Raw genomic sequence first — 24,623 nt, 5'->3', positions numbered from 1 at the left:
GCTTTCGCTGCTCTAAAGATAACAATCTGAACTTATCTAGCCTTTCTTCATAACTAAAATGCTCCATCCTAGACAACATCCTGATGAATTTCCTCTGCACCCCCGCCAGTACAATCATATCCTCCCTGTTGTCTGATGAGGAGAATTGCACACAGAAGTCCTGTAGAGGTCCAAAAAGCCTCCAGAAAAGTAGCCAGTTAACATATGCCACTACAGCATTGGGATCTCAAAATCACTCAAGAGAGGTATATTTTCTTTTGCTCCTATGGACTTTAACTTTGAAATTCCACCTTCTTGACACAGTAATTTGTCTATTTGTTTGCACGGTAGTCTGTGTACATTGTAGGATGTAGGATGAATTTGACCTTTTAAATATGTTAATTTTTTTAACTGAGTGAACTTGAATGATAATTGAAAAGATCTGACTGGCTTCTAATATAGATATACATAGTCAATTTTTGTACAGAATTGGGAAAATCCTACATTTTGAAAAAAACATCAATTCCTGCTAGAATCCAACCCCAGGAGAGAAAAGATATGAATTTATTCATCCTTCTAGACTTGGTTGCTGTAGTCCTGAAACCAATGGCTCAAAATTGTAATATGTTGCAGTACAAGACGGAACAGTGTCATTTAAAAAATATATATTTAATGGTCAGCACCACGCCAACCTCACAACTTGTTTTATTCCATACACCTGAAAGTTCTGCAGTTTTGATGATAAAAAATGATAAACTGATTTCAGTTAATGCTTTCACACCAGGGGAAAACCCTCTTATCTCAAAAAAGCAAGCTGTAACTAACACCGAATAACGTAATTGGTGAGCATCTCCAAGGGATAGAATCATTGAGACAGAGAGATCTTGAGAAGATTTGTAGCTCAGGTTGATGATAAGTATGTAAGTTAGCTCGCTGAGCTGGAAGGTTTGTTTTCAGACGTTTTGTCACCTTGATGAGGTACCATCATCAATGAGCATCTCCCCTGAAGCTCTGGTGGTATGTCCTGCCTCTCTGTTTATAGGTCTCAGTTTCTTAAGGTGAGTGATGTCAGTTCTGGTTCTTTCTTTTCAAGGGAAAGTAGATGGGATCTCAGTCAATGTGTTTATTGATGGAGTTCCGGTTAGAATGCTATACCTCTAAGAATTCTTTTGCGTGTCTTTGTTTCACCTGTCCTAGGACATGTGTGTTGTCCCACTCAAAGTAGTGTCCTTCTTTGTCTGTATGTATGGAAACTAGTGATAGTGGGTCATGTCTCTTGTTAGCTAGTTGGTATTCATTTATCCTCATGGCAAGTTCCTGCGAGTTTGTCCAATATAGTGTTTTTTACAGTTCTCGCATGGTATTTTGTAAATGACATTAGTTTTGCTGGTAGTATATAATGGATCCTTTAGGTTCACTAGTCATTGTTTAAGTGTGTTGGTACATTTGTGGGCTACCATGATGTCTCCTTTGATGCTACAGCCCTTTTCATACTAATTAACATCGACTTGGCCAAAGAAATCACTACTAGGAAAATCGGACCACAAACACCAGACAGCACCAACCTCATCAGCAAATACCACATCCTCAAGCTAGTGGACATGTGCCTCATCACCCACTTCACATTGAATAAAAAAAACCTACAAACAAGTCAACAGAATACCCATGGGATCACCAATATCAGATCTCATTGTGGAAGTAGTAATGTAGAGACTTGAACAAGCTGCCCCCCCATCTATCCAACCAAACTTTGGGATAGTTGACGATAAGAAATATGATTTATAATCATCTAGACAGGAATAAGTTGATTCGGAATAGTCAACATGGTTTTGTGAAGGGCAGGTTGTGCCTCAAAAACTTTATTGAGTTCTTTGAGATAGTGACCAAACAGGTGCATGAGGGTAAAGCGGTTGATGTGTTGCATATGGATTTCAGTAAGGCATTTGATAAGGTTCTCCATGATAGGCTATTGCACAAAGTACAGAGGCATGGGATTGAGGGTGATTTAGCAGTTTGCATCAGAAAGTAGCTAGCTGAACAAAGACAGAGGGTGATGGTTGATGGGAAATGTTCATCCTGGAGTTCAGTTACTAGTGGTGTACTGCAAGGATCTGTTTTGGGGCCACTGTTGTTTGTCATTTTTATAAATGAACTGGATGAGGGCAAAGAAGGATGAGTTAGCAAAGATTGGTAGAGTTGTGGACAGTGCCAAAGGATGTTGCAAGTTACAGAGGGACATAGATAAGTTGCATAGCTGGGCTGAGAGGTGGCAAATGGAGTTTAATATGGAAAAGTGTGAGGGGATTCACTTTGGAAGGAGCAACAGAAATACAGAGTACTGGGCTAATGGAGGATTCTTGGCAGTGTAGATGAGCAGAGAGATGTCAGTGTTCATGTACATAGATCCCTGAAAGTTGTCACCCAGGTTGATAGGGTTGTTAAGGCGGCATACGGTGTGTTAGCTTTTTTTGGTAGAGGGATTGAGTTTCAGAGCCAGGTGGTCATGTTACAGCTGTACAAAACTCTGGTGTGGCCGTACTTGGACTATTGTATACAGTTCTGGTCACTGCATTACAGAAAGGATGTGGAGGCTTTAAAAAGGGTTCAGAGGCGACTTATTAGCATGTTGCCTTGTACGGAGGGAAGGTCTTATGAAGAAAGGCTGAGGGACTTGAGGCTGTTTTCATTAGAGAGAAGAAAGTTGAGAGGTGACTTAATTGAGACATGTTAAATAATCAGAGGGTTAGATAGACAGTGAGAGTCATTTGCCTGGGATGGCGATGGCTAGCATAAGGGGACATAGCTTTAAATTGAAGGGTGATAGATATAGGACAGATGTCAGAGGTATTTCTTTTCTCAGAGTAGTAAGGGCCTGCAACAGTAGTAGACTCGCCAACTTTAAGGGCATTTAAATGGTCACTGGATAAACATATGGATGAAAATGGAATTCTGTAGGTTAGATGGGCTTCAGATTGGTTCCACAGGTCGGTGCAACATCGAGGACTGATGGGCCTGTACTGCGCTGTAATGTTCTCTGTTCTAGCAAGTAGCTGATTGGTCTGGGTACTGCCAATGACAAAGGCATTGTGCCTGACAAAACTATGTGATTGGTTTATAGGTAGCTGATCAATTTGTGCGTGATATTTGGTGAGAAGCCATCAGATGTCTGGAAAGGAAGGTTCAGTCCTGACAAATCACAAAAGGATCATCTTAACACACCCTATTGATCTGCTTTCCCTGCATTTCCCTAATCAAATGATACCTGTTGCTCTGATTCTCTTTCAGATATTCTTCCAATCTTTCCAGTAAAAATGAGTAGTTCCAACAGTCTCAATTACAGTGTGATTTCTATTGCCAAATGTCCATTTTACTATTCTTCTGAAGCTAAGGATAACACTCACTTTGTCTCCTAAAAAGTAAAATTTTAAGTCCTCCTGACTTTGAGAACCCATCCTTAGCAATTGCAATTTCCTTGCATTCTTCTCTCCCTTTCAATTCTCGAGTAATAGCTATTTCTGGGGTGCTACTTCATTAGAAATTGTCAGTTGTGACAGTTTGATCCCCATAGATGTGTAACATATGCTAAAGAGAAGTATCTGGTTTGTTGTTACTTTCTACAACTCTTTTAGAATCTGCAAACTTGTAATCCACATGAAGCAACATACCAAACAGTCTGGTTTCCATTGCCGCAGAATTATTATTTTTCTGCCTTCACCAAAACAGTTGTTTATACAATGCTTGGCAAGGGTGTCAGGTAACCGGCTATCAAAACATGCAGCCATTTTCATTTCAGTGCAAGGATTTATTTTAGAAAAAGATGTTTTTTTTAAGTACATATTACCTGAGCTGGATTTAGGTATTCAGGTCAAATAAGCAATGTTTACAGTCGATACAGAGCTCAAATGTATTAAACAATTATTAGGATAGTGACAGGCTTCATGATAGACCACTGAAATGGGCGGACACATGACAAAGGAACTTTAATGTTGAGAAGAATGATGTGACTTATTTTAGTTGGAAGAGTAAAGAAAAGCAATATTTACAAAATGGTACAGTTTTGTTTTAAAACAGGATGCAGAAATGAAGAGACCTATGGGTATTTGGAAACAAGCCTTTGAAGGTTTCCAAAACTCTCTAATTTCCTTCACCATTTCCCCTACCATGAGCTCAGATCTGCTGTGATCCACTTGCCAACTTGTAGTTGGAGTTCATCACGACAAATTGAGATGGCTGTAAAAAGGCATACAGCATTCCCTGTTTAATTAAGTGAATCGAATAATAAAAAAATCAAGGAATTTTATGTTAAACCAGTTTAAAATAAAAATGACAACACCTTGTAGTTAAGATTGCAGAGGAGATTTAGTAAAATCCCAACAGGGAAGAGGGAACTCAATTACAGGAAGAGGATCAATACTGGCATTGGTCTTCTTAGAGGAGAGAAGATTTTAAAAAATTTAAAATTAAAAAAAAATTAAAAATTTAAAGAAGGTGTGCATAGGTCATCAAAAGTGGTAAGATAGGTGAAGACAATAGGTAGCGGCATACAGCCTGGAACTAGATCTCTTGGTCCAACTTGTCCATGCCAACCAAGTTTCCCAAACTAAACTAGTTCTATTTGCCTGCATTTGGCCCACGTTCCCTAAAACATTTCCTTTTTATGTACCTATCCAAATGTCTTTTAAATGTGGTAACTGTACCTGCATCTATCACTTCCTCTGGCAGATCATTCCACATACTAAACATCCTGTGAAAAAGTTGCTACTCAGATCCCTTTTAAATCTTTTTCCTCTCACTTTAAAATTATGCCCTCTGGTTTTGAACTCATCAACCCTGGGGAAAAGACTTTTGCTATTCCCTATATCTGTGCCCCTCATGATTTTATAAGCTTCTATAAGGTCACCCCTTAACCTCCTACGCTCTGGGAAAAGAAGTCCTAGCCTATCTAACCTCTCCTCATAACTCAAAACTTCCACTCCCGGCAACATAGTTGTAAAACTTCTCTACAGTGTACTCAACTTTAATTAATAGAAGCTTATTGTACATGAGTAGGGAGGTGGTGTTGAACTTGTAGAGACACTTGTTAGACCTCAACTGCAATATTATGTATAGCTGTGGGTACCACAACATATGAAAGATATGCTTGCATTGGAGAGAGTGCAGAATGATTTCCAAGAGTTGTTCCAAGGATGAGAAATTTCAGTTATGAGGGTAGATTGAAGAAATTGGGAGTGTTCATCTTGGAGAGAAGGCAGAAAGGAGATGAGATAGTGGTTTAGGACAGTTGGGGGGTCTATTTATGAGATAGTGGGCTGGATAGAAGAGATAGGGAGAAACACTTACACTTGGGAAAGAAATAAAAATGAGAGGGTATAGATTTAGTCATGTACAAAAGTAGCAAAGGTAATGGAAGGAAAATAAACTTTCACAGAGCAAATAGTTAGGGTATGGAATGTACTGCCTGGAGTTATGGTGGAGGCTGGTTCAATTGATGTATTTGAGAGGAAACTGAATGATTATTTGCATAGAAATGATGTGCAGGGATATAGGAAAAAGGCAGGAGATTGGCACTAGGTAACAGAACTGGTGCAGGTATGATGGGCTAACGGCCTCCTTCTGCACCATAATAATCCTGTCATACGGTGTGATTCAAAATCATAGAAAAGTTTTGCTGAAGTTCACCTGGACAAATTATTTCATTCCTGAAGAAGGGCTTATGCCCGAAACGTCGATTCTCCTGTTCCTTGGATGCTGCCTGACCTGCTGCGCTTTTCCAGCAACACATTTTCAGCTCTGATCTCCAGCATCTGCAGTCCTCACTTTCTCCTCAAATTATTTCAATGGCTAGCCAAAAACATAGATTTAAAGTGTCTGGTCAAAGTACGATATAGGAGAAAGTGAGGACTGCAGATGCTGGAGATCAGAGCTGAAAATGTGTTGCTGGAAAAGCGCAGCAGGTCAGGCAGCATCCAAGGAACAGGAGAATCGACGTTTCGGGCATAAGCCCTTTCCTGAAGAAGGGCTTATGCCCGAAACGTCGATTCTCCTGTTCCTTGGATGCTGCCTGACCTGCTGCGCTTTTCCAGCAACACATTTTCAGCAAAGTACTATATACAATATTTCATTGGTTTAATGAGTTCTGGAAATCATGGTCTAAACAAAAAGGTGGTAGAGGCAGACTCAAACATGTTCAAAAGAGAATTTGATAAATACTTGAAGGAAATAGAAAATACCACGTTATGGGGAATGATCAGAGTAATATTAAGGTGAATACCAAAGATTGAGTTTCAAGATGGTGGTGAAGTAGCAGCAGAATGTGCAGGCTCATACCATTTTTTTTTGTACCCTGTTCACTTTTTAAAAAAATTATTTCAATACTTTTTTTTCTTAGTTTAACCTATTTATCTTACGTAAGGTGTGAGTTTGTGCAGCATGGAGGAGATGAAGGCAGCATGAGGAGGCCGAGCCCAAAGTGGAGAGAGGTCCCCGGCATCGAGTGGCAGTCCTCCTGAGCCGAAATGGCCAGTGGCAAGAGTGGGAGCAGGCAACCCAGGGCAGTGGCAGGAGCAGTAACATGGTGTGAGGCACCGAGAGCAGGCAGGCGGACAGACAGCTGGTGATGAGAGCGGGAATGGAAACAGGCGTGAGGCAGCAGGAACGGGAACAGGGTGCAAGATGGCGAGAGTGGGGACAGGGCATGAGGTGGCAAGAACGGGCAGACAGACAGCTGGCGATGAGAGCAGGAACAAACAGCCTGGGGTGATGGCGGGGGCAAGGTGAAGCCCTTGTGAGGAGTGTGAACCCAGCATGGCCAGGCGCTAATGACCTGTGATGTTGAACTGTTAACTATGTTTCTTTGTATTTCTACTTTTCAGTAAGAAAGCTTAATGTTTAACTTTTTACACATTGTTTTCTTTATTTTTTTGACTTGTACTAAAATTCAATGTCTAGGCACTTTTGTACCGAAGATGGTGGCAAAAGTGGCAACTTGTAAATTTTTCATTGTACTCATGTGAGTCCATGTGACAATAAAACTTATTCCATTTAAAACGGGTTGGTGCATGTATGTTGGGCTGAATGGTCTCCCCATTTCATTTCATATTCTGTGCTTCTCTGATAACATTTCATTAGTCAGAACTTATGTTCTTTAGTATTTAAAGAAGGCACTAAGCTAGAGGCTTCATTATTTATATCTGGAATTATGTTGAAAAAGCTTAAAAACCTCATTATCCTTTTTAAAGAGATCATAATATTAAAAAAAGGTTTCTTACAGTCCAAGGAATGATTTTTTTTGGCTAGCCAGTGAACTAGCTACTAGGAGTTGCTGGTAGTTATCTAACCAACAAAATACCACATAAATGCACCAGCGTGAATTGCCTGATATTCTGCCTCTTATTCTTAGGGTCAATATTACAGGATGTACCTCCTGGCTAGTCAGCAGCACACTCTGCATTAATTATCAGCAGTATCACTGACTCCAAATCGTTCATGTGACAGCTTTCAATTTGGCAGTCTGTTTCAATTTATGTTACTTAACTGAACATTGAATACCAGCAAAAACCCTGAAGTTATCCTGTAATCAGAGTCAAATCATGAGGCTTAAGGGTCAGGAATCAATGTGGAGAACACAGTACTGTATACCACTGTGGTGAGACTTCTGGTTAGTCTGCCCTGCCAGTGGAACAGACATAGTTTGGGATGATGATCCTAGTGTCTGGGATATTGTCCATAAGGTATAATTACCTGAGGATGACTAGTTTGGGGGTTATTATGTACGACATGTTTGACTTGTGTGTGAGGCAGTTCTCTGGATGTTGGTAAACCCCCCCCCCCCCCACCTCCCACCCCCCGAGTGTTAGTAGGAAGGACTTTGCAAGCCTATCAGTGCTCCGTTTGCCGTTAGAATTTTCATCAGGTTGGCATTGCCAACTGTTAGGGATCAGGGTTGCATTCATTGGCATGCCATGTCATAAATACTCAATGCTTAGTGGCAATTCTCTGCAGTGGCAACTTTACAATATTAATTCATAAGAACATGAAGCATTGCCATATCACTATCTTCTCAGAGCAGATCATTCATCCTTTTATGGTACAGGACAATGGTTCCCTTGAGCTATCCATGGCAAACTCTGTCCAGCCTGCCTTCAACCCTCTCTACTTGACAGCCTTCAGGGAAATCTCTATGAAGGCATTGCTAAATCTTGACTCGACTTTTGCCTGGTCTCTGACATCTCCAGGAGTGGATGGACGTGATGAGCAGAGGTTGAGCGACGTTGCTGAGTTACAGACGATGAAATGCTGTCAACGTGCCTTTTGAATATGACACCCACGTGTTCTGCCTTTGCATAAATTTCTAATGCGCTGAGAAGAATGTAATCATGTGGGACAAGCCAACAAGCCAGCCACCAAGTGGAACACCACCACCAGATTATGATAGTGCGCTGACTGATTTCATGATTACCTGCCCTGCATACCCTGGTTGATATTAGCTGCACACACCTTCGTCAAGGTGCGATCAGTACAATTTGTAGTGCAGGTATGAGCATAGTGACATGCATCAATTATAATTTCCTTTTGCAACTGCTAATGGTGGTAGCTACACAACAGGCATTCGACACCCTAGTTGCCTGTGCTGAGCAATCTCCACTCTTTTAATCATAAGGTCAACACTGATGAATTTTCACTTCTAAGAAAACACAAATTGAAACTGGTTCTATTAATAGGTACAAAATGTGAAACATAACAGGTAATCAATTCCAGCCCAGGTTAGGATTGCACAGAACTCTTAATATGTATGAAGAACAGTTCAGTGCTCATAAGAATTAGCTGAAACATTTACCATTTCAGGTAAGTTGTAAATGTCACAATGTTAAACATAGTCAAAATCAATAATCATCATCCAAAAAATATAAATGTAGCAAAGGAGTTGCAGGGGGCTCTATTGTGCCTGATTTTAAGTTGAAGTGACTGGGTTTTGTATGAATTAAAATCTTGCCCTCTTTCAGGGCTTCCTAAAGACATGTCTCTGTCTGTGTGTGACATAATCTCAGCTATTATTTATAGGAGCTGTCTTCCAATGGAAATTGGAAAGGTTGAGAATGTTTGATGGATGTAAAACTAGGGCAGCAGCCAGATTTAATCATGTAGCCAGGAGTGGGAGGAGCGTTCCATTCCCCAGAATATAAAGCAACTTCAAGAAGATAGCTATCCATCACCTTCTCAAGGGCAACTTGGGATGGGACATAAATGCTGGCCCAGCCAGCAACACTCACATCCCGTAAGCTGCTCTTGCCAAGAGGGTGAGGATGAAGGTAGAAGAACATATATCAGGAGCACTGCACCCAAATCATAGATACAATGCAGCTGTATGATCTAATCCACAGCACTTCTGGTCAGGGGAATTAGGTAAATTTACTGATACAATCACACCTTGTGCTTTATGCAATTCCTTCTTCCTAATGTCAATCTGCCTTGCTAAGTATTTACCATTACATGATTCCTCATATCCATTTAACTTTCAGAATCCTGCAGCATTCACATCTATCCACTGTTCACATTCATCCCAATCCTTGGAGAATGTACGATGTGTTTTATTATCATTCTTACAGAAAGTTCTGCCTCCACAGGGTGAAAGTTTAATTTCATTCATTCACAGATTTGTTCTTTCACCTTTTGCAGGAGAAGACAAAATACAAAGTGGGGGGAACTAAACTGGGTAGCTGAGCCTCCACAAACTGCAAAAACAGACCCCCTAGAGATGAGTGACTCATCTGTATTCCTTTTGGACTGGCAGATAACCAGTGACAGAATTATAAATATCCATGCCACACATATGGCAACATCACTTAATTACTGAACAATGGAGAGACTGAGCATAATGATTGCCAAGGTTATGTTTTTTTCTTCTGCCTGTATAACAAACACTGTGGGTCATCCATGAAGGTGGTCTCTCAGAGAATACGTTGGCACCAAGATCTAAAATCTTGTACTAGTGCAAAAACACACATCTGGTCAGAGAGTCATACAGCATGAAAACAGACCCTTCAGTCCAACCAGTCCATGCTGAACATAATCCCAAACCAAACTAATCCCACCTCTCTGCTCCTGGCCCATTTCCCACCAAACCTTTCCTATTCATGTACTTATTTAAATGCCTTTGATGTTTAGTTGGTGATTCACAACTCTTGGGTTTTAAACAGATGCTGGTGGCGGAAATGATAGTGGAATTGATGATGAACAGAAGCATAGAGAATGGAAGGAGGAGTAGGTCGTACAGCTTTTTGAACCTGATCCACCATCCAGCATGATCATAACTGATCATCCAACTTAGCAGCCTGCTCTTGCTTTCCCCCACAATCACCTTTGACCCCTTTAGCAGAAGGGTTAAATCTAACTCCTTCTTGAAAACATTCAAAAGTTTGGCCTCAACTGCTTTCTGTGGCAGAGATTTTCCACAAGCTCTTGGGTGAAGAAATCTCACCTCATCTCAGTCCTTAATAGCCTATCCTTCATCCCAAGAACATGACCCCAGGATTTGGACAATCTGGTGACCAGGGACATCTTTCCTATGTTTATCCTGTTTAGTGCTGTTATAATGTTACAGGTTTCAAGGAGGGTTCCTCCCCTTATTTGTTTCCAGAGAATGCAACACTCTCCAAGCTCAGCAATTATTGAAGATGCTGAACCTGAGGGGCTATGATTGAGAAACAGAATTGCATTTACATCTTAGCTGGGTACTGACAAATGCATCACATACACTCTCCAGAACAGTGCAATAAAGGTACAACTGCAATGCAATCATGACAGAATTAAGAGAACTAGAAAGAACATGAACTATAGACCAGTGAGTCTGACATTGGTGGTGGGTAAATTGGAGGGAATCCTGAGGGACAGGATTTACAAGTATTTGGAAAGGCAAGGACTGATTAGGGATAGTCATCATGGCATTGTGCGTGGGAAATCATGTTTCACTAACTTGACTGAGTTTTTTGAAGAAGTAACAAAGAGGATTGATGAGGGCAGAGTGGTGATCTGTATTGACTTCAGTAAGGCGTTCGCTGAGATCCCTCATGGTAGACTGATTAGCAAGGTTAGATCATATGGAATATAGGGAGAACTAGCCATTTGGATACAGAACTGGCTCGAAGGTAGAAGACAGAGGGTGATGCTGGAGGGTTGCCTTTCAGACTGGAGGCTTGTGACCAGTGGTGTGCCACAAGGATCGGTGCTGTGTTCGTTGCTTTTCATCATTTATATAAATGATTTGGATGTGAATATAGAAAGTGTAGTTAATATGTTTGCAGATGACAGTGGACAGCGAAGAAGGTTACCTTAGAGTACAATGGGATCTTGATCAGATGGGCCAATGGGTTTAATTTAAATAAATGTGAGATGCTGCATTTTGGAAAGGCAAATCAGAGCAGAACTTATACACTTAATGGAAAAGTCCTGGGGAGTGTTGCTGAACAAAGAGACCTTGGAGTGCAGGTTCATAGCTCCTTGAAAGTGAGTTGCAGGTAGATAGGATAGTGAAGAAGGTGTTTGGTATGCTTTATTTTATTGGTCAGAACATTGAGTACAGGAGTTGGGAGGTCATGTTGTGGCTGTACAGGACATTGGTTAGGCCACTTTCAGAATATTGCGTGCAATTCTGGTCTCATTCCTATCGGAAGAATGTTGTGAAACTTGAAAGGGTTCAGAAAAGATTTACAAGAATGTTGCCAGTGTTGGAGGGTTTCAGCTATAGGGAGAGGCTGCATAGGCTGGGGCTGTTTTCCCTGGAGTGTTGAAGGCTGAGGGGTGACTTTACAGTGGTTTATGAAATCATGAGGGGCATGGATAGGGTAAATAGACAAAGTATTTTCTGTGGGATGGGAGAATCCAGAACTAGAGACTATAGGTTTAGGGTGAGAGGAGAAAGATTTAAAGAGACCTAAGGGGCAATGTTTTCACACAAAAGGTGATGCTTGTATGGAATGAGCTGCCAGAGGAAATGGTGGACACTGCTACAATTATAACATTAAAAAGGCATCTGGATGGATATATGAATAGGAAGGGTTTAAGAGGGATATCGGCCAAGTGCTGGCAAATGGGACTAGATTAATTTCAGATATGTGGTCGGCATGGACGAGTTGGACCAAAGAGTCTGTTTTTATACTGTACATCTCTATGACTCTATGTGGCAGACTCGGGCTCAGAGTGGGATGATCAGCTATGGAAAATTCTCAAATGAGTCCAAGGAGTCCTTGAGCACAGTTGTTTGGACTTCAGATGCCTATGTGACAGACATATTAAATTGGGTGAGAAATAGTTCACCTGTTGACTCTTCAGCAAGCTGCCCCCAGCAGAATGGTAGGGTTGAATTGTTGCTGACAGGTGAATGATGATGAAAGGAGACACAGAAGTGAGATTTTACCTCAAGGTACCCCTGGTCTTTCCCATTTCACTTGTGCCCTTCTTGACCATAATGCTCCATCTCCTAATGGCCTGACTATCCCTGGCATTGGTCAGGATGCCACTGAACCTGATGGTAGCAAGTTTTGAGAAGATTTGTTGCTCAGGTTGAGGTTCTGGATGTAGGTTTGCTCACTGAGCTTCATTTTCAGATGTTTCATCACCATAACATCTTCAGTGAGCCTCCAGACGAAGCACTATTGGTGTTTGCTGCTTTCTATTTATATGTTTGGGTTCCCTTTGGTTAGTGACGTCATTTTCTGTGGTGATCCTGTTCTTTTCCTCAGGGGGTGGCAAATGGGGTCCAGTTAAGGTTTTTGTTGATAGAGTTCCGGTTGGAATGCCATGCCTTTAGGAATTCTCGGGCATATCTCTGTTTGGCTTGTCCTAGGATGGATGTATTGTCCCAGTCGAGTGGTGTCCATCCTTATCTGTATGTAAGGATACTAGTGAGAGAGGGTCATATCGTTTTGTGGCTAGTTGGTGTTCATGTATCCTGGTGCCTAGTTTTCTGCCTGTTTGTCCAATGTAGTGTTTGTTACAGTGCTTGCATGGTATTTTGTAAACTACATTAGTTTTGCTTGTCTGTATAGGGTTTTTCAAGTTCATTAGCTGCTGTTTTAGTGTGTTGGTGGGTTTGTGGGCTACCATAATGCCAAGGGGTCTGACCACTCAGACCCCTTGGTATCATGGGGTCTGAGCAGAAAGCAGGAAATACCAGCAGTGCTTCATCCGGAGGCTCACTGAAGATGTTACCTAGTATGGTGACAAAACATCGGAAATTAAACCTTCCAGCTCAGCGAGCAAATCTACATCCTGAACCTGATGGTGCCCTCAGGGATCCCAAATCAAGAATTCATTAATTGAAAGAATGTGAGCACCCAGAACTGTAACCAGCCTCCCTCTACTTCTCCTGAAACCACAAAGCTGCACCATTTAGAAGGAGGTGGAAACACAATTTGAAGAAATTGTATTTTGTTAAGCCTCCAGATTCTTGTTTAGCTCCCATTGTCACAAAGCTAGTATTTATTTTTTGCTAAAGCTGTCCCTTGACTCAAGTAAACTCTGTCCTTGCTTTTTCTCAGAGGGGTAATAAACCAGGGAGGGGTCCGATCAGACTAGTTTGGTACAGAGATGAAAAGGGTGTTGAGAGGCCTTTTGTTTATATGTAAACAGGTGAGACTTCAGACCAAAGTGGTCATGTTTTAGAAGTGACCTGCATAATGAAAGGGCAGTGGTCATCTCTCCAGTTGAGCAGTTTAGTTCAGTCCTGAACTAGTTGGGAGCTCAACGGTGGAAACTCTCTCTTCTGCCCTTCTAACTTCAACCTGTAAGCATCTGACCCTTTTGTGTACTATGTTTTAAAAGGGGTTTGCTTTTTGGGATGTTGTGTATATTCAGAACAGCATAATTAAGTCTAGTTTGGATGGACTGAGTTCTCTAGGGGGTTCTTTATTCTGTTCTTTGTGTTTCATTGTGTAATTTTGTGAATACATTTTTGTCTGTTTTTAACCTGGTAGCCAACCTCGTTAACTTACTCTGGACAAATTTCACTGTACTCTCACCAAAACAAATTGCAAAGTTATGGTCTGGGTTGCCTGCTTATGAATGTTTTGAGTGGCCTGACCTAGTCTATAACACCACTCAGAATCAGACTTTGTTCCCAGAGCGAGTAGCTCTGTCCATCCAACATCCTGATTGAAGTTCACAAGTTGGTCCAACCAGCTTCACAGACCACTCCTGCCTCCGTATTTGAGACCCTAATTCTATGTTTACCCTCTCTCCTTCATTTTCACTTGCGTCAATATCCCTTCCCCATGGTTTAAATCATCCCTCATTGAACTTCTCCTATCTTCAGTCATCTCCACTACTTTCACTGACCTGCCCACCACCTTCCTGAAGCTCTAAGGACATAGTGAAAGAGTCAGTTTGAGCAACATGCTCCTCTAAGTTTAGGGACTTACCTCTTAGCTCCCAGTTCATAGGAATCCCAACCACTCATCGGAAGCCGACCTGAGGCTCACTGTCAGAGAGGTACCTTTCCTTAATTCATTACACCTTTCAAACGGAAAGGATGCAAGAGGTGTTTGGTCATAAAATGGTCACCATAACTGCCATGACTTTGCATGACCACAGATACCATTCTGCTTTGTTTAAACAATAACATTTTTATTCTAATTTGTTTTTTCTATACCTTTCATATGTTCTTCATTTATTTTGACTGATTATAAAGAAAGCCTTATTGGTCTTTTCCTTTGTCACATGCATTGATGTCATTTTATGAACTTACAATCTTATTGTTCGCTACAGTGAATTGAGTAAGCTGATCACTTTAAAATTTTTCAGATAACCAATATCTGGAAGGAAGTTAAATGTTGGCATCTATGTGAAGGGATCCCATGGTTTATACATGGTTTGAAAGATAATGGGAAAGAAGTCAAAAGCAATTAGTTACTTGAGATATCCAAATGATGGAAATCATTAGCTGATTCATACTGCTGCTTTTTAAAAATGTTTCATTCCATTTGGAGAATGATCTCTGTATGGATGCTGTGAACTCATATGAAGTGCAATTAAGTCATTCACAGAAATAATTTTTAGGCTTTCTACCGCTTGTCAGCTGCTGGATCCCACTCTGCTTTTGGAGCTGTGCAATTGCCTGTTGTGTGATATCTATAAGCAATTGCAAGTCCCAGATAGAGTACTTTTGGTGTTGAAGTGGTAAGATTATTTACCTTTTTACATGCTGTGATAGAGCTCCCTGTCACGGGCGTAGATCTCTCTGTTTCACTGCCTGGGATTTTTTCAGAGTGCTCCAAGAGTTGACGCATTTGGGAGGATTCAAAGTCACTGCAATAGAAGACAGAAAATTGACATGAGGTCGTGGCACTAAACTGGTTCATTTTTATTGCAAGTTAAAATTTTTTTTGGAAGCATCAACTTTTCATGTGTGATTTTAGAAATCATTAACATTTTCTGTAATTGTTCAGCATTGCTTAGCATCCTAATTTTTGCCAGATTGCATCTGTTTGTAATTGCCTGACTTTTAATCTAGACGATCCAAAGCTGAATGCAAAGGAGTAAAGTTTTGTTTTGGTTCGTGCTAATGTCAACTCTTGTGACCCAACCAGGAGTCGTGAAACCAGTCCAACAGTATGCCTCGAGTCTACTTAACAATTTTGGCAATGTGATATAGCTCTGCGGCCAATTTGTCCATTTCTAAAGGTGTACTATAGGCTGCTTGTCATAGATACGGCCCTCAGGGGATCAGAAGAACAGCAGGAGGCAAGCAGCCAGTCAGGATTGGTACAGAGCAACTAGGACTATTTGAGTTCTCCTGGTCACACAAAGTTAGCTTTCAGGTGGTCACAGGCTCAGGACTGGATTAGCTTACTGGAAACAGAGTAAGGAACCATGAAGATACAGTTACTAATAAGTACTTCTTTAAAGGAGTCAACTCAGTATCTTCCTTCAATATATTGTCTGAAATTGAAATTGCATCAATGGAAACATCCAACACGACAGTCATTCTGCGATAACACGGCAGCTGCATTCCTCTGCAACCCTGTGGTATAGAAAATGGTGCTATGGAAAACTGCTATAGAAAGTCACGCTGTACAAGACCACAAATACAAAATCGTTATACTCATTCAGTAGCAAGTTCGCATTATCCAAAGTGTCATAATTCGTCAACTGTGTTACAGCCAATTTGTGTTACCGAAATGCACGTTAGACCAGAATGACCTGTATTACTTTTTTAGCCTCCAAGAAAAAGACATATTGGTATGGCACAGCTTATTTTTCCAACTGCGCAAACCCAGTTGATTAACAAAGTGAAGTAAACAGTAGAGCAAGCAGAGGAGAAAGGGGGAAAATAAGATTATTATGTAATAAAAAACCATGCTGCTAAAAACCTCTGAGTCATGCTCTCATTTGATACATCTGGGCTATATCTATTGACACTTTCCAATATTGGCCTGGCTATATTTTGAGATATCAGCAGAAGATAAAATAAAATGGAAAGAAACGTAAATAGCCTTATCTGCTGTCTCCATCATTGCTCACTGCTTTCCACAATTAGTCATTTGCTGTATGTACCTTAACTCATTGCCTGATTTTTCGGTACTATCACTTCCTACTTTCTGTTCTCTCTTCCTTTCCCACTATTTACTTTGTGTGAATACTGTCTGTCTTTCTCCAATCATTGCAGTCACTGTTATGTTACTTATCGTAGGGATTTTTTGTCTTCTTGTCTCTTCTTGATGTTTTTAGCAAATGGAAGTCATTGGCAGTAAATAAAAATCTGATCATTTCAGGTAACCATGTACCTGGTCCATGCATATAAATCTACAGCATCCAACTCCTCCCAGTCATTACTTTTTACAAATCTGTTAATATAAATATTTGACAGACAATTTCCTTGCTCACCTATTTGGTCAAAATTCAGTGAACCCACATTCCCAAATTCAATTTTTTTGCATAGCATTTGAATTGACATATCTCACTAAAATTTACGACTAAGATACAGAGTTCCAACTGACCAATACATGTCAAAAAAAGACTTATAAAAAACCAAATTATATATCAGTATCTTTGTTAACTACCTACACCTATCTGATAGATACCATATGGCTGTCCATGCATTTTTTTTTAATGTAACAGTTTGGTGATGTGCTTCAGGTACTGATTAGGAATTCCACAGTCAGCTATCATAGAATCCCTACATTGTGGAAGCACACCATTTGGCCCATCCAGTCCACACCGACACTCTGAACAGCACCCCACCCAGATCCACCCTCCTACCATATCCCTGTAACCCCAGATATAAGTAAATGAAATGGTTTCAAATTAAATGAAAGTGGGCCTCATCTTCTATTGTAATGAGTTACAAAATTGTTTTGTAGAATCTGCCATCCCCATTTGGTCAGGTCTAGCAATGTGACTGACATTGAACTGCCCTTGAGCAATTAGGGATGAGCAATAAATGTTAGCCTGGCCAATGATAGTCCTGAAGAAGGGCCTGTGCCCGAAACGTCGAATCTCCTGTTCCCTGGATGCTGCCTGACCTGCTGTGCTGTTCCAGCAATAAAGTTTCAACAATGATAGTCCCCTCCCATGAATAAATGAATGAAGCACAGCTCCTCCTATTCATATGTAATTTATATAACTTCAATATGTCAGCTAATTTCCTCTCATTCTTCCACCTAGAGAACATTGACAGTTTGCCAAAGAACATTGACCTTTTTCATGCACTATGCGGTTTCCAAATGCCAATAAAGATATCAAAATTACTAGCAGTGAATCAATATGTATTCAAGGTAGTTTGACATCTATTTTTGAAATCTGCAAAGTCTTTTTTTCCAAAACATTGGTTTGCTTTGCTCTTCACTTTATAAGGACATAAGAAAGGAAACTAATAATAGGCCATTCAGCCCTTCAAACACCTTCTAACCTTCAATAAGGTCATCACTCACGTTCTACTTCAATAACATTTTCTTCCAGTCTACCCCTTAATAACTTTAATCTGTAGAAATCGATCAATCTCAGGCTTGCACACACTCAATGACCGAGCCTGTACAGTCTGACAGTGCAGGGAATTTGAAAGATTCACCACCTTTTGAATGAAGACGTTCTATCTCAATTCTAATGATTTAAAGCACTCTTAATCATCGAAATCAGTGCGGGGGTACTGACTAATTCATACATACTGAAGAGTAAAACATGTTAATCATTTGTACACAATTAAATAGATTTGAAATGATAGAAGCTGATCTGGAATGTATCTGCATCCCAGATTACTTGATCTGATTTAACAATAGGACATTGTCTAGTCTTAGTGGCATTAACCAGTTTTTATTTGTCTTCACTCTGTGTCTGCTCTAATCTGTTACCTCTGATTATCCAGATCCAAATATCAGCATGTTGTATTCCACCAATGTTACTTACAGGCAGCAACACATTTTAGATACATAATTACTTTTGTGTGAAATCACAAATTCTTGGTATATGCTTACTCTTTGCTTTGTTTGAATCAGTGAACAAGAGATTCATTGGGTTTGAGCACGGATATGCAAAGTAGCTGTTGTCAAAACTGGCATCTGTTACATTCTTGAAAGGAAAATGCCTGTTTCAAGCTTGCATTTCTGGGAAAAATAGTGTGTCTAAAGAGGTTCTACTCTAATAAACAACACTTCTTAGTGAGTTTCGAGAAGATTTGTAGTTCAGGTTGAGGCCCTGGTTGTAGGTTTGCTCGCTGAGCTGGAAGGTTCATTTCTAGATGTTTCATCACCATACTAGGTAACATCGTCAGTGAGCCTCAGGCGAAGCACTGTACATGATTTCTGCTTTCTATTTATATGTCTGGGTTTCTTTGGGTTGGTGATGTCATTTCCTGTGGTGATGTCATTTCATGTGGTGATGTCATTTCATGTTCTTTTTCTTAGAGGGAGGTGGATGGCGTTTAACTCGATGTGTTTGTTGATAGAGTTCTGGTTGGAATGTCATGCTTCTAGGAATGAATTCCTAGAAGTATGGCATTCCAACCAGAACTCTATCAAAAAACACATTGAGTTAGACCCCTTCTACCACCCACTGAGAAAAAGAACAGAAATGACATCACCACATAAAATGACAGCATCGACCCAAAGAAACCTAAACATATAAATAGAAAGCAGGAATCATGTACAGTGCTTCGCTTGAGGCCCACTGATGATGTTACATAGTAGGGTGACGAAACGTCTGAAAATGAACCTTCCAGCTCAGCAAACAAACCTACATCCACATTACAATACTTCTCACCTTAAGGATATGTGTCTGAAAGGGTTAATACAGAAGACTGCCATAATCTACTTTGATGCTGTCATATGGGCAAAATGGCTTAGGATTTTGATGGAATAATACCAGTCCTCCACAAGTTGTTTGTGACGATGTCTATCATTGTAACTAGTTGGTAACATGCAACAAATTAGATTTTGTTAACCACAATAGACTCTTCTAGATAGATCAGCAAGTAATTTTCCTATTGCATAAAACTAAGCAGGCCTTGTCCTTCATACTTAAAAGAGCACAGTGGCAGCAATGCTTCATCAATGACCTTTCCGCCATCATAGGGTCAGAAGTAGGGATGACCACCAATAATTGCACAATGTTCAGCATCATTCACAACTCCTCCGATACTGAAGCAGTCCATGTTCAAATGTAACAAGATCCGAACAAATCCAGGCATAGGGCTGAAAAGTGGCAAGTAATATTCACACCACACAAATGCAATGACCATATCCAATAAGTGACAGTGTAAACCCCATCCCTGGACAATCAATGGAATTACCATCACTAAATCTCCTATGATTATTCTGGGAGTTACCATTAAGAAGAACCTCAACTGGATTCCTCATATAAATACAGGGGCTACAAAAACAGGCCTGAGACTGGAAATACTCTGGTGAATAACTCACCACTTGACTCCCCAGTGTGGAGTTTGCACATTCTCCCTGCATCTGTGTGGGGTTTCCTCTGAGTTCTCCAGTTTCCTCCAACATTCCAAAAGATGTGCAACTCAGGTAAATTGGCCATGCTAAATTGCCCGTAGTGTTAGGTGCATTAGTTTGGGGTAAATGTAGGGAAATGAGTCTAGGTGGGTTACTTATCGGATGGTTGGTGTAGACTTGTTGGGCCGAAAGGCCTGATTCCATGCTCTAGGGAATCTAATCACTTGCCTGGATGCGGCTTCAACAACACTCAGGGCAAAACAGTCCACATCCACTAACACATCCAGTAACATCCACATCCCTCCACCACCAATGCTCAGTAGCAGCAATGTGTACATTCTATAAACACGCTGCAGACGATAGCTTAGACGGTAGCTTCCAGACCCATGATCACTTCTATATAGAAGGACAAGGGCAGCAGATACACGGGAATACCACCACCAAGATCCCCTCTAAGGCACTCACCACACATTTGAATCAGAAATTATTTGGAAATATATCATAGTTTCTTCCAGTTGTTGGGTCAAAATTCTGGAATTCTCTCCCTGAGGGCATGTGAGCCTCAGGGCACATGGACTGCAGTGGTTCAAGAAGGCAGCTCACCACCTCCTTCGAGGGATGAGCAATAAATGCTAGCCAATGAGAAAAGCCCTACATTAAGAGCAGCAGCTCAAATTCTAGTGAGCTGGCATGCCCGTACAACAAGACACCACATGATTAATGTAATGAACTTCACAGATCGGCAAGTGTTTCTGTCAACACAGCAGATTGTGAGTGAAGTATCAAGAAATAATCTACAAAGAACACAATGAAAGTTAAAATCAAGCTGACCAATATGATACATACCTACTGGGTGGAGTTCTGAAGATAAACACTTTTGAACTTAGAATATTTCTGACCACTTCCTTCTGCTGACTGATAGCACAGTTGATGGGAAAATGCTACTGCCAGACTTTATTAATTTCAGCAGAATTATCCTGAAAATATTATAACCATTAAATGTTTATGATCATTTATTTGCAAGCCTGTCCGGTCTTTATTTTTCTTTGTGGTTATGATTTATTGGTGGATGGCTTCAGTGATAAATCCATGGTATCTACCCATAGTTAGGAATGACAGGAATAATGCAGTGAAAAGAAGGTTATTTCACAGAGTTCACTCCCTGATCAATAACTGATGGTGAGTGAGCAGTAGAAACAAAAGGCACCACAATAAAATTCCACACAATGCAAATACTTGCTAAACATCAAAAATAAAATCAGAAAGATTTACAAGGATGTTGCTGGGACTGGAGGGTTTGAATTTCAGAGAGAGCCTGAATAGGCTGGGGCTTTTTTCTCTGTAGGATCAGATGCTGAGGGGTGACCTTATAGAGGTTTATAAAATCATGAGGGGGATAGATAGGGGTGAATAGCTGAGGTCTTTTTCCTAGAGTGGGGGAGTCCAGAACCAGAGGGCATAGATTTAAGGAGAGAGGGGTAAAATTTATAAAGGACCCGAGGGGAACTTTCTTTATGCAGAGAGCGGTGCGTGTATGGAATGAGCTGCCAGAGGAAGTGGTGGAGGCCGGTACAATTGCAACATTTAAGAGGCATTTGGATGGGTATATGAATCGGAAGGATTTGGAGGGATATGGGCCGGGTGCTGGCAGGTGGGACTAGATTGGGTTGGGATATCAGGTTGGACCGAAGGGTCTGTTTCCATGCTGTACATCTCTATGACTCTAAATGGGACTAGGTCAGACTGGGATGTCTGATCAACGCAGAAGAGTTAGATTCAAGGGTCTGCTTCTGTGCTGTATGGCTCTTTGACTCTAAAATACCATGCCAAAAACATCTATGGCCTTTGTATCTAACATCTCCGGGGTGTGGGGGGCGGTAGTCAAAGAACAGGAGTGAAAGTTCTCCTTGGCGTAATGAACAGCATATATACCAATATCATGTGGATGAATTGCAGTTACGGAGTTGATATATACATTGAGTTTATAAAGATACCATATACAGAACAACCTCGATTATCCGAATGACACGGGCGGGGAGTATTTTGTTGATGGCTGTGGGGGATGGATGTGAGATCAGATTGCAGCTTCCCCAATGTCCCGCGTTCCCCTTGCTCCAGGCACGCCGCAGCCCCAGACCCTGCATCTCTCATTCGGTAAGTTCTCTTAAACAAGCTTTTATTTAATATGTAGGTACTATGTTTTCGAGAAACTTGTTTCAAATAGAGTGTCATACTTCAAGTGATACAACATAAGATAGAACAGAAGATTTTTACGCCCTTAGGTCTCAGGCTTTGTTGTCATCATAGTTTGTCCAAGCATCGGGACCTTGAGATCTTAAAGATAATCCAAATTTTGGATAATCGAGGTTTGGATAACTGAGGGTGCTCTGTATGCTCAAGTAATAGTTAAATTTTTTTGACGACTTTTTAAGGTTCAATTTTTGGGGTCAACTATTACATGGATACTACCTTTGAGGGGCTGAAATTCATGCCCACCAAAATTCATATCATATCATTTGTAGAAGCCCAAGTGATCTCTAAACAAATAAAGAAAAATAAACAATGAATTATGCTAATTCTGAAAACCTGGAGCAAAACATAACAGCCAGCTGACTGGAAGATCAGGAGCAGAGCAGAATAACCAGCCGACTGGATAGCTGGAGTGGGACGTGACTGACTCATAAACATTGAACTGTTATCTGTGAAGAGCTAGCATTGACTATTTCATGAGATGTATGGAAAATTCCATGTTATTTAGTCAAAAATGGGGGTCGACCTTTACATGAAATCAACTATTACTCGAGTATATACGATAGATCTTCAAATGAAAGCAAATAAAAACAAAGACTGCAGATAATCCTGGTCTTGAAATGTAATATGCAACAACCAAATCTAAAAATATTTATGCTGAGTAGCAGCAGAAGCATTTCATGCAAAAAATGGTATTCACTTCTTAAATAACCACCCAGCACAATTTGAGGACTTTAAAATTTATTAGGTACCATGACGTCAGCAAAAGAGCATAGCCCACTGTTGATCTTAAAGATAGCTACTCTCAAAGGTCTGACCGATCCTATGGCAAGGACTGCCCTTTTCCCAATATCAGTTTGTATCCAAAAACAAAGATGTCTCCAGGCAGCCAGCAATAATGACACCATCAAGCAGTGTAAGCAGCCTATCACATTGATGTATTTTCACAGGCAGCAAAGCAGCAAGTAAAAACCACAGAAATCTTTCACTTTGAATATAAAATTTGAAAATAAAACAAAAATAAATGATTTAGGTCTACATTTGGGGTTAAGGTTGATTCTAGAATATCATAACCATAAAAAATGCCCATGTATTTGGAGATTACCATAGAGATAATTAATACTCAACAAGCATTAACTTACTTTTTTAGGGCCTGTGAAGTAATTATGAACATCGTGCACTTTTAAACACACACTCACATCATTTTAGACAAGGAATAATGTTTCAAAGGTTTCTACAACCAGTTTAATAGCACAGAAATAAAAGCTCTAATCAGTTCTCTATGATTTCTAATTCTAAATAAAAACAAACCTCATCCACATCTTTCAGATAAATTCATTACATCTGACCAAATGACAGCTAACGTACTACTTGTGGACCTACCTATCAAACAATTCTTGCGTAAAGTGTACACATTTCCATCACCTTTTGCTGTTTCTCTGAATCATCCATGTTTCTCCAGCTTGTTTGCCAAAGCCCATTTGTCTTTATCCATGCTCTTTCAGTTTTAATAACCAAAAGCTATTAATCGACAGGACTGTGTGTTACCCCAGTTGCATTCATCTGATCAAAGGCTTTTTATTTTTGACCTTTTTTATGCATTTCTTACATTGATATATTATTTGTGTTCTTAGCTGAAAAGACACTCAATTTTCAATGTAAGTAATTATTTTGGTTTCGCAAAAGGAATGTCCTAAATTGAAAATTGGACCATAATTCATCTCTTTTTTTACAATATATTTTTATTCAGAAAAAATAGATTTTTAAATATTACAACAAATACAAAACAATGCAATTCAAAACAGTACAAAAATAGTACAAACTACACCCAAATAATAAAAAAAAATCCCCAACCCACCCTCCTATACGAATGTATAAACATATATAGAGAAGTATAAAATTTTTTAAAAACTAAACTAGTTATTTAGCTAAATAAATAAATACCTAACAACAAACAAATAAATAGTAATAACTCAACCCAGCCAAACAAAATACTCATACATTCACAGTTCCTCCTCCCTGGATATTGGACTCATGAAACACAATTGTTACGGCTATATAAAAGCCTTTGTTAGTGTGGTAGATAAATCTGTATCCAGGTATTTCAAAAAGGGTTGCCATGTTGTGTAAAAAATCTCAGTTTTGTGGTGTACCATATTTGTGAGAAAATCCAGGGGAATATGCTCCATAACAATCTTCTGCCAACCCGACAGGCTGGGGGGTTTTCCAGATATCCAACCTAGCAAGATATTCTTCCTTGCACAGAATGTAAGAATATTTCTTAAGAATTTTTCTTATGTGTGTCTGCAGGAAATACAATGGGTAGGCCCAAAAGGAGAGAAATAGGGTCCTTCTGCACCCCTACACCTAAAATCCTCTCCATTGCACCCACCACAGCATTCCAATATGTTTGAAGCCTGTCACAAGACCAAAGACAATGGGTAAGAGTGCCCGTGC

At 40.2% G+C, this 24,623-nt stretch overlaps 1 protein-coding gene across 7 annotated transcripts in view; it reads right to left on the bottom strand.

The window, feature by feature from the left end:
- The window catches only part of LOC122556052 (SPHK1 interactor, AKAP domain containing), a 396,794-nt gene that overhangs the window by 86,732 nt on the left and 285,439 nt on the right, over positions 1–24,623 (bottom strand). For all 7 annotated transcript variants that reach the window (XM_043702455.1, XM_043702458.1, XM_043702454.1 and 4 more), the window contains one exon: positions 15,165–15,279. In XM_043702455.1, coding sequence (XP_043558390.1) covers positions 15,165–15,260 — 96 coding nt within the window. In that variant the 5' untranslated portion in view covers positions 15,261–15,279. The remainder of the gene's footprint in view (positions 1–15,164; positions 15,280–24,623) is intronic.

This window comes from Chiloscyllium plagiosum, chromosome 13, assembly GCF_004010195.1.
Source record: "Chiloscyllium plagiosum isolate BGI_BamShark_2017 chromosome 13, ASM401019v2, whole genome shotgun sequence".
Classification (NCBI taxonomy): domain Eukaryota; kingdom Metazoa; phylum Chordata; class Chondrichthyes; order Orectolobiformes; family Hemiscylliidae; genus Chiloscyllium; species Chiloscyllium plagiosum.
This window is presented reverse-complemented; position numbering and strand designations above follow the sequence as displayed.